The sequence below is a fragment of the Dipteris shenzhenensis genome, chromosome 21, assembly GCF_047967505.1.
Source record: "Dipteris shenzhenensis isolate YYH24624 ecotype China chromosome 21, Dip_SZ_1.0, whole genome shotgun sequence".
Lineage (NCBI taxonomy): Eukaryota > Viridiplantae > Streptophyta > Polypodiopsida > Gleicheniales > Dipteridaceae > Dipteris > Dipteris shenzhenensis.
In genome coordinates, this window is record NC_141616.1 from 42542341 (window position 1) to 42553853 (window position 11513).

General features: G+C 41.3%; 1 protein-coding gene across 1 annotated transcript; it reads left to right on the forward strand.

Moving 5' to 3' along the window:
• The first annotated feature begins 2052 nt into the window (after positions 1-2052).
• On the forward strand, positions 2053-5068 carry LOC147888875 (protein NRT1/ PTR FAMILY 8.1-like). The gene is made up of 4 exons (XM_087392509.1): positions 2053-2330; positions 2670-2887; positions 3074-3627; positions 3742-5068. Exons 1-4 carry the CDS (start codon positions 2162-2164, stop codon positions 4697-4699), a joined length of 1899 nt encoding a protein of 632 aa, XP_087248635.1. The 5' UTR covers positions 2053-2161; the 3' UTR covers positions 4700-5068.
• The last annotated feature ends 6445 nt before the right edge of the window (positions 5069-11513 follow it).

Below are 11513 nucleotides of genomic sequence, written 5' to 3' on the forward strand. Positions count from 1 at the left end.
AACATGTCAAAAGAAAGTCCGAAGCCTTAAGCATGACAATAGAGGAATATAAAACAAAGATTGAATGGACTTTGTTCTTGATTGTTGCTCCAAGAAGTGAAGTATAGAAATTTCTTAAGCCAAAAGATAATACATCAAGAAGCCCATAGGTCCATGCAAAGAGCACCTTACCTCAACCTAAGCTGGTAGCATTGCCTCAATACCACATGCATATGTGTGTGTGTGTCCATGCACATGCATGAATCTCTATACATTATGGCACTCCATATCAAGAAATGTCCATTCAACACCCATAATCCATCATCTAGCTTGCTTCTAGGTTGTTTAAACTAATAAAATTAACAGTGAGCACCAAGCTAGCAAAACAGGGCAAGTGCACTCGTTTAGTTTTTTTCTTTAGGAGTATGATAAGCTTATGAAGCTCCACATTTCTTTCTATAAGTTTTCTTTTAATATAGTCTTTTCTTCCTCTAATGCAGTCGGTGCTCCAATATCATATGCCCATGGATGATTTTGTTCTATCTCAAGAGGTGTCCATAGGGGTTTGATTTGAAGATAAGATGTGGACTTAGTAACTATAAATAGTAAAAGAAGCAAGCTCTCATTTTAATTGCATGATTGTGTAAATACAATTAGTGAATTCAATCATATTGGAATATGATATTTTCAAGTGCGCACTTGCTATTAGTAGTGCTTGAAAGAAATCGAGTCAAAGGTTTGCACAAGCACACAACTAGCAGTACATGAATTGATGTTTCAACACATCATAAGGAGAAGCTTTGATCTCCAATGCAACTCATTCTATAAATTACACCTAGTCTTTTAGCAAATTTTGCCACATAGTGTGTAGAATCATTGTTGTTTTGGCACTTAAGGAAGTGACAATGAATTTTTTGAAATTCGAGCAGGCATTAGTACATATACTCATTTCATGCATTAACAAGGGAAAATAGCCATTCCCTCTAGAGTACCATAGATTGTTGCATCCTAGCCAACTCATCATTGTCCCCCCCTAACCAAGCTCCTAGCATTCAAGAAACTTTCTTGCCTAACACATCTGCATGCCATACTAACGTTGGCAGCATTTTGGCTAGAGTCAAGATTGGTCGGGTTGTGTCCACAAAAGAATGTTCTACGTGCTATTAAAAGATATCGCTTAATGCAAGACAACCAAGTGATGTGGAACAATACATCATATTCATGTCTATATTTTTCCTCTTATATGTTTCAAGAATTAAACTAAAGAAAGCCTCGTAGAGCATCAGTGTGGTCTCACCCAATTCTTGAGAACCTCTCTCTCCACTTGTCTTTACCATGAAAATGGCACCAAATTCTCTTGAGGTAGTAGCCTTAGAGAGCCATAGGCAGCGAATTACTGCTGAATTTAAAGGACTATCTTTTTTCTAAAAAGAATTGACTCTTGAGTGTTTTTATAAAAAATATGGAAAAGATGAGCAATCTATTAAAGATTCTGAAAGTGCTTGTGCATGTCCCATTCATGCCTTCTATGTCTCCCATTCATGCCTTGTATGTTGGTGGGTACTCCAACTTAAGTCCTTGAAGATCCACGAAGTGAACTAGTTGGGCGAGCATATGTAGGTTGGGTTTAGGTGGAAGTACGGGGTGAGGAGACACATAAGAAGGAGGGTGTTTTTTAAATTAAGAAAAGCTTGTATTTGGACTAAGATTAAGTCTGATTTAGACTATTTACGCCACTAAAACCCCGTGTTTCTTGTGAGATTTCTTCGTTTTTGCAGTCCGTCCGCCAGACGCCGACGTAATTGAGGGGGACGCACGATCTAACTCCGTCCGACGATCCCTCTAGCTAGAATCGAAGCGGTCGTTCCGTGCCGTTGAGTTGACAGGATTGAAACTACGACGAAGAAGTGTCCAGCCGTATTGATGGGGTACCCACAAAACCTCGTGAATCAACGCCGACCACGGCACGGCAACTTTCCTAATTCGTTGCAGGCTTGCAGCTATTCTTCACGGCACTAGTTACATCCGGCGGCTGCTGCACGCCGCCCACCTGTTAATTCCGTCATCCTCCCTTGCCTTATTTATACTGCCCGCACATTCCACAGATTCCGCACTCTTCTCCGTCCGGACTTTTGTATCTCCGTCCATCTTCTCTGTCCCTCCGTCATTTCGATTACCGGCTATGGCCGCTCACAACTCCGTCCAGCTCGCTTCTCATCCCACCAACGTCCCTTCTTCCCCTTCCTTCAATCCTTTCTTCGATCGCACTCTCGACGGCTCTGTCGATATCAAAGGCCGTGCCGTCAACAAATCCGTCACTGGTGGCTGGAAGGCTTCCATCTTCATCATAGGTAATTCCAACATTTCAACCCAAGGTTCACCATGTCAGACGATGCGGTGAAAACTTTGCTAGATAGCTGGATCTGCCAACAAACTCCAACCGGCCTGTGCTTATGAAACCTAGATTCTAAACACAGCTCCTCTCCAAAGTCTCGGAGTGTGGCTTTGAGATTACAATCATTTTCACTAATCCGAGAATCCTCATAGACGTATCACCATGTCGAATTGTCGCGAATTTGAAGAAGAACTGAAATGCGTTGCATCTGGTTCTTCTAGTCTAGCTGTCGCGATTCCCCTCACTTTCTTCCCGGTGCTTCACACTTACAAATTGCTGCCCTTGACTGCATCAGGAGACGAGCTCGCTGAAAGGATTGCGTATTACGGCATTGCATCTAATTTGGTCGTTTATCTGACAACCGTTCTTCATGAGGGATTAGCGTCATCCATCAGAAACACAAATAACTGGATCGGCGTCACATTGGTCGTTCCCGTTATCGGGGGATTCTTTGCTGATGCGTACTGGGGTAGATATTGGACAATCGCCTTCGTTTCTATTGTGTACGTGCTGGTTAGTATCTGTTGCTTACCAATTAAAGCATAGTTTCCCAAAGCAACTTTCCCGATCAGAGGCGATGAATTTCGCACTAAGTTGTAGAAATCATCCTTTTCTGTCTGATGTGCAGTTCGGCCTCATATTGCTGTCTCTTAATTTTTGAAGCTCGGCAACTGACAAGATTCGTCATAATCGCTGTAGGGATTGCTCCTCTTAACACTTTCAGTGTCCGTTCGATCTCTCAAGCCACCTCCCTGTGCGACAACCTGTCCAAAAGCATCTTCAGTGCAGCTCGGCTTCTTCTTCTTTTCGCTGTACCTGGTTTCCTTAGGCACAGGCGGCGTAAAACCTTGTCTAGAGGCTTTTGGGGCAGATCAGTTCGACGAAGAAGATCCAGTCGAGAAAAGAAAGAAAAGCTCCTTCTTCAACTGGTGGTACTTTGGGCTTTGTACCGGAGGCTTGTTTGCAGTGACGATTCTCGTTTACATTGACGATAACGTGAGCTGGGCACTCGGATTCGGGATACCGACGGTCGCAATGGCCATAGCCTGCGTTCTTTTCTTCGCTGGCACTCCTTTGTATCGGCATAAGCTTCCTGGTGGAAGCCCTCTGACCCATATAGCTCAGGTGCTCGTAGCAGCTCTTCGGAACAGACAAGTAAAGGTTCCAGACGACGAGAATCTGCTGCATGAGGTCTACCGCGATTCGTCAATGCCAGAAGCGCGAAGGCAGCTTTTACACACTCGGAAGTTGGTGTAAGTAAAACTGACAACTCATTTTTTAAGTTTACGAACTCCTGCTGCGCTTCAAGCGCAGGCCGAGATGGCTCGAGAGTTCTTAACACTTCTGGTGATTCGTCTATCTGACAGATTTTTGGACAAAGCAGCAGTTGACACCGCGTCCGTTGGTGATCGCTCACCATCCCGGAGTCCTTGGAAGCTTTGCACTGTCACGCAGGTGGAAGAAGTAAAGCTCATTTTGCGAGTTTTGCCCATCTGGCTAACGACTTTTGCGTATGGCGTGGTGTTTGCTCAATCGGGCACACTGTTCACAAAGCAGGCAGGCACGATGGACAGAAGTATGGGTCCTCATTTCAAGATCCCGGCGGCGTCTCTCCAAGCTCTCATGACCGTGACTGTGCTGCTCCTGCTGCCCGTGTACGATCGCATCTTAGTTCCAATGGCTCGAAGATCTACTGGCAATCCACGAGGGATCACAATGCTGCAAAGAATCGGTGTGGGTCTGTTCTTCTCAATCTTGTGTGTCATGGTCGCAGCAGTATTAGAGATGAAGAGAGTGAGGGTGGCCCGGGAACACGGCCTCTTGGACCGTCCGAAAACAACGATTCCAATGACGGCCTTTTGGCTTCTCCCGCAATACCTCCTACTGGGGGTAGCCGATGTGTTCACGCTGGTCGGGCAACAGGAATTCTTCTACGATCAGGTGCCGGATAGCATGCGTAGTTTGGGGATGGCGCTGTACCTGAGCGCAGTGGGCGTTGGTAGTTTCATCAGCAGCCTGCTGCTGACTATTGTGAACGCGATTTCCGGCAGGGGAGGGCGGAGGCCCTGGATCGTCGACAATCTGAACAGATGCCGGATAGACTACTACTATTGGCTTTTGGCAGTGCTGAGTGCAATCAATCTGGTGATTTTCGTGATAGTGTCCAGATTCTACAACTATAAGATGGTGAGAAGCGGGGACGATCGATCGGGGGAACCATACACCACTGGAGGATCCATAGTGCGCGGATTGAGCCAAAAGGACAGTCTCCAGCGTTATCACAACCGATTGTCGGACGCGTCTCAAGCCAGCTCTATTTATTGATTAGGACTCGCTTCTGTGGAAGTTGCTATTTCACAAGCGATGGAATTGCTTCAAGGTCTGATTGTCTTCTTTTGTTCGGATGGCTCGGATTAAGTCCTCGTCTGGTGTACGCTCTCGCGGCGTATACGACGGGGATGCAACTGTTAAATCGAACCGACGCGAGAAGCTATTGATGTGAACTTTCATGCTAGCTCGCACTGCCACTGCCTCGCAGCAACAGCTAATTTCAGAACCTCGGGGTCGTTAATCAGCTCGGAGGCTTATTAAGTAACAAGTTGCGTACAGTATTGTTCGTACGATGAATCTGTATCCTATAAAATGCTAGAGCGGAAGCAGCTCCTGTTCCCTCTCGATCTATTTCGTGTGTCGTGCCTACGTTAAAAAAAATCTCTTCCTTGAGTAAATTAATTCACGTGTTGGTGTTCTAACTTCTAAGAATCAGAGACCTTGAAACCTTCCTCGCAACCATCAGAGACCGTGCTTGCAATCATCAGCAAGCATACTAGTACGTCGGAAGTTAGATGTTGGGAAGTTGGAACAACGTATAGTTGTTACGTATCATAGACAGTTGGCGTTGCTGGCATATTGGCGTTTTCAAAATCCATGATTTCCCCATCTCACTTGGGAATAAGTTTTATTGTATGGGGATCTTAGAGACTCACTAAGAGGTGGTTTCGGGGTGAGAGCAGATCTTAGTGGTTTCGGGGTGAGAGCAGGATCTCCGAGACTCACTAAGGGCCTTAGCACATGGATGGGGCTAGCATGGGTTTAGGATGGGAATATTTTTGTCATCATTACTCCCATCCTACACCAAGTGGTCTAGGATGGATTTAGAATCGGAGTAGCCACTTTTTCTCCCATCCTGGACCATGGCCTCTAGACCCTGGCAGCCAGAATGGGTTCCCCTTTTTTGGGGATTCAAAAACATGGAAGGATGACATGTGTCCTTGTCCCCACAAGGTCCCCACCTCTTAAACACATGAATTGATGCCATGTGTCCTCTTCCTCCTAAACCCATCCCTAGTTCTTTTTTTGTTAGCACATGGTCGAATGGGAATAGGATAGAAATATGCATGGGACCACTTGGGACCACCTTTTCCCATTCCCATCCTATTTCTTCCCATGTGCTAAGCCCCTTAGTAAGAGGTGGTTTCGGGGTGAGAACGGGATCTTCAAGACTCACTAAGAGGTGACAATGAAAGATGGGACGGTCGGGGTTCCATGCCCAAATGAGTCCACCAATGCCTCCAAGGACTCGATTGGCCACCGGTGGTTGACACACCACAATTACACTCCATAGCACGGGAGCAACTTCTATGGAGTGTAATTGTGTTGACACACCACAATTACACTCCATAGCACGGGAGCAACTTCTAAGGGTCTTAGGAAAAGATTGGAAATGAGAATGGCTTTTTTGGATGTGTTTTCAGCATAGAAGTCTAAGAAAGTCCATGACAAGAAGGATATTGCAAAGATATTGCAAAGTCTAGTATTTCTATTGCTTGCTTCTACCTCCACTCTCCTGTCATTTTCTCTTACCAATCAAGCTTTAATTGCCTCTCTAAACTTCTGTGTGTGGCTTGAATGCTAGGCGCCAGTCCTACCACCCCCCTCCCACCGGTGCTAGAACTCCCATCACACCTCATGATCATGGAAACAGGCCCATGGTTGTGTATTGGTGGCAATCAACAATCAAAAGAGACTTTATAATTAGAGTTGAAGAGAAACTATCCAAGCTTAAATGGTAGGATTTCCACTCGATTTTTGATAATGATGGGTAGATGTTAGTTCTTCCCTCACCAATAATGCATCTCAAAATTATTGAGAAGAAGTGATCAATTTTAAGCTCAAATAGATGGTCAATGCGTGCCAAACTCTCCACGAGTTTGCAAACCGAATCGCTACAATATTTTCCATTAGGACACTTTGTGGGAGTCACATTATTTAATCAATGCTAAGCATAAAACTGAATTCTAATGGCCGTTGACATACTCACATAATGGTTTGAAATCACCTAATTCCTTCATTAGTTTTCTCACTATGCTTCCCATCTAAACACCCTTAACTCAACAAACATTCCACACATAAACTTGCCTTATTAAGAAGCCTAGCCAAAAAGACCTTTGTTTTTCAATGGAGAAATTCAATTATTTCTTAGGTGGAGTCATGGAGATAGACAAATCAAGTTCATGCAATTATTTTCCCACTTATAGGGTCTTGTCATGAAAAAAGTATAATAAAAGAGTTTTCGATTCTTACCTGAGATATCCATTCTTAAATTTACTCCCCCCCCTTCCTTTTCTTCCCACCCTAGCTTTTGGACTAATTTTAATACATTTTCGAATTCTTTTCAATTAAGGGGACATGAGCATATTAATTTTTAATATGGAAAGCACGCTTTAATCATACTAGATGAAGGGTACCCTCCTTCATGAGTATGAGTGGACTTTGTACTTGAATTGGATTATGTAATGTGTGGAAGGCTTTCTATATGATAACCATGAGGCCAAGTGACTCAGATAGATCCAAGGATAAGGTTCCATGATGTATAAGGATGGCTCACTTCTTTTCCTTGGCCAATGCACGTTTTTAATGGAATTGTAGCTTAAGACCAAAAGACATAGCCAATTCCAAGTCTTAGCTATTTAAGAACCTGTCGAGCAAGGCCCCTCTTGATAAGGTTTCTTGACCCATAAAATTTCATAAACATCAAAAGCCGCTACTGCTTCGCTTAAGGAGCACATCTAGTGTCAAGTAGGGGACAAAGTAGCTGGCACTTACAAGGTCAATGTACCATTAAAAAAGATCTAGAGGAGGAGACATGAGGAAACCCTCATTGGCATTCCCATGCCCCCCCTTTCTTTCCTTACACCCCATCCATTGTCATGTCATTCCTAAGTGTGATGTGAAGGGGGATAATATTTAGCTTACCTTTAATAAAGGGATCTCTTTTTCAAGTTTACTTTTGAAAGCAAAGCATATTTTTTTGAGGATTTTATCTTTTAAAATGTATATACACAAAATAATAAGGAATCTCTCTCTCTCTCTCTCTCTCTCTCTCTCTCTCTCTCTCTCACACACACACACACATGCTTACATGTAGGTGCATGTATTCACATGTGCACAAATGCTTGTCTAGGCCACACAATCGTGCGACTCCATGGAAATACAAGTGAGAAATTACATGATTATAAAAATATAGTTGGTTAAGGCAAGCCTGAATTAAGTGAAGAAAGTCACAATCAATATAAATGTGAAGTGAAATTGTGCAATGATTGTTTATTTGTGAATAGTAATGTATTATAACAATAGGAAAAAAAAAGAAAAAAAAAGAAGAAGAATATATCCCAATATCTTTGGCAATTGACTATTTGAAGAGGCCCTTTCATAATGTGACAATAATTTGATACAATTATTTAAAATTAATTTGTCCATTCAAATTGAGAGTCCGACATGAAAAAACTATTGAATACAAACAAGCGTATGGAAACCTATCTAAGAGGTCTAAAATATTTATCACTTGTTTTGCAGATTCTCTCTTTCAACGAAAATTAAATTTACAATCATTTTTAAAGACACCATATGGTCTTTTCTTATTCTTCATTCTGGTCCAAAATTATAAATCTTTACAGCACAATCATTTAGAACTTGAACAATATTCTCTCCATAATCATCAAGACTGATAATATATCGATTTTGCAAGATTCTTGAATCGATGGTCTTGATAAACGGTACTATATAATGAACATACAAATTAAAAGAGTAATGTTGTAGAGAACTAATTTTTTTCAATTGGTACCAATGCCTTTTGCCTATTGTAGGGCATAATGTTAGATAGAAAAATAAATTCTTTGTATATTTATGCACCTCCTCTCTTGATTTCATTACTTGTGTTCTTGATAAAATAATCATTTATGAACATATTGATATTGGCACCTTTGATTTGTTCACATATTCCAATACTTCTCCTTTCCTATAAAAACTAAAAGTTGCAATCCGGCATCATTAAAGATGCTATTGGCCCTTTCTTATTCTTTTTTCTAGTATAAATGCTTTATTGTACAACAAAGCTTTAGATTTAGTATTTGAATAATTAGATTTCATATTCTTTCCATTATCCTCAAGGCTAATAATAAATAGATTTTGCAAGGTTTCTTGAATCCATGGTATCAAGTGATAAATGGTACTAGATAAATGAATGTAAATGAAAGAGCAATGTCGTAAACTAAGTTTTTTAAATTGGTACCCATGAAATAGTAATGTTGTAGAAAACTAAACTTTTTAAATTGGTTCCAATGCCTTCTTTTGCCATTGTAGGCATAAAGTTAGGTAGGAAAATGATTTCTTTGTATTTTGATACACCTCCTCTCTTGATTTCATTTCTTGCAATTATGTTTTTCATAAATACTCATTTATTAGCACATTGATATTGCTACATTTGATCTGTTTACTAATTCCAATGTAACTTGTTTCCACTGCATTACTTATAGTGTTCTACTTGATAAAAAGTAATAGACATATGAATAAATATTGTATTGTACCATTCTTCCTTAATTCAACCGAGAAAAATGGCATACAATTCATTCATTTAGGATTTGTGGTCACCAACCCAGTGATTGATTTGTTTAAGGATAGGATGATGGTAGTATAGGATAACTCGTCACAGCACGGTGGTTGGTTGCACAATAGGATTACCTGCCATCAGCATGGTGGCTTGCTTCTATACAAGATGAATGGCTTTCAATTCATTTGTTTAGGATTTGTGGTCGTCAACCCGATGGTTGTCCAAGATAAGTGGCATACACTTTTCCTCATTTGGGATTACTAGGGGTTGTTGGATTTACTATTTTGGGATTTACTAAAAAAAAGCACAGGGTTGTTTGGGATTTATTGTTATGATATTTACTAAAGTAAGCATGGTGGTTATTTGGGATTAGTATACTATTGGGTATTTTCCCTTCTTTGGGATTTACTACTATGGGATTTTCTAAAAACAATCACAGGATTTTTTGTGATTTACTAAAATACATTTTTGATTTTCCAGGACAAGTGGAATACGTTTTCTTACAATGAGAATACATTTTGTTTGTACTTTCTTAGTCATCCTTGTCCACTACTCCAACACACTCTATGGTGTGCTCATGTCTAACACTTATTTCATTAATTTTGGACTTGTCAATGTACAAATTCATTTTTATAGATACTTTTGGACTAGTTTTTAGATAACATTTAAGAAAAAAACCACTCTTCAAAGCATAGATGAAAATATAAAAACAAGCAATTTTTTAGAGACTTTTGAAGGAAATGAAATCAAAATTATAACATTAACGTGACACAAATAAGGTACACCAAAAGATAAGTAGTTGTAAACTCTCATAATATTTATAATGGTGTTAATAAACACCTTCAAAGTACTTACAATAAGCCTCTCACTGGAAGGCAAATAGTAGTTAAAATAAGCAAACCCTCATAATATATATAATGGTGTAAACAAACATCTTCAAAGTAGTTAATGTAAGAAACCTCTCAATGGAAGGCATTAATATTTTCCATTTCTATCCGAGATTCAACCCATTCCTATGCTGAGACCATCTCATCATGATCAATGTAGTTAAAACTACAAAAGAGAAGTAAGGAATTATAATTTTTTTCCTAGATAGCACTTTCTTGAATCCATATGGCTTGCTCTTCATTTGGTGGAAATCTATCATAACGAGTGCTACGTGAAGTAACCTCAGTTATAAAGTCTCTTAGCTCTCTCCTATATGAAAGTAATCTATTTATTTCGCTAGTAGACCTACTTATTTTTTCTCTCTCCTCCTTCGCTAAGTGCTTTTGAAGAAATGTACTTGCATAAGGCTAGGAATAATCCCTCTTAGGAATCCAACTTACATGTTCTACACGCAAGTCCTACATGCATGCTCTACATGTGAATTCTCTATGCAAGTCCTCCATGCACCTTCTAGATGCAAGTTCTACATGTAGAAAGAGAATGTCTTACAATTCCTACATGCAGAGAGAGAAGCTCTCCAACTTGTATAAATACCCCATAATGGAATGAAGCCCACACTCTTTGGGGCATTGTGTTGAGTTATACTTTGGTGTTCCAAGCAATTGTCTCCAAGTGTCCATGCTTCCTTGCACTCCATGTCCAAAAGCATGTCCTAACCTTGCAACTCCTCTTCCCCTCTCCTCCAACCTTGCAACCCCTCCTCTCTCTCTCCTCCCAACTCCTCCTCCTCCTCCCTCCTCCTCCCTTCTCCTCCCTCCTCCTCCTCCCCTCTCCTCCCTCCTCCTCCTTCTCCTCCTCCTCCCTTCCTCCTCGCTCCTCCTCCTCCCTTCCTCCTTGCTCCTCCTCCTCCCTCCTCCCCCTCCCTTATCCACCCTCTCCCCCTCCCCTTTGCTCTTACACCTTCTTCCTCGCCCACTCCTATGCTCTCCCTAAACCCTTGACCTCCATGATCTACGAGGGAGATGAGTTCTCCGCCATGTACTCTACCCTGAACCTTGGATCCTCCTTCTGAACCCTAAACCTCTTCTAAACCCTGGAACCCCCTTCTAAACCTTGGAACCTCCTTCTGAACCCTGAACCTCCCTCTAACCCTTAAACTCCTCCTAAACCCTTCAACCCTCAATGAAGGCGAAAGCCTTCATTACCCCAATCATGATGATGCACATTCCTTTCACATATGCTTGCACTATGTTTGCTTACCACACTTAATCCTATGTCTCTCATCGGAATACGACCTGAGTTCCTAAGCTACACTTATACTATAGACGATAACACCAATATATCTATAGGTTACAAAAAGCC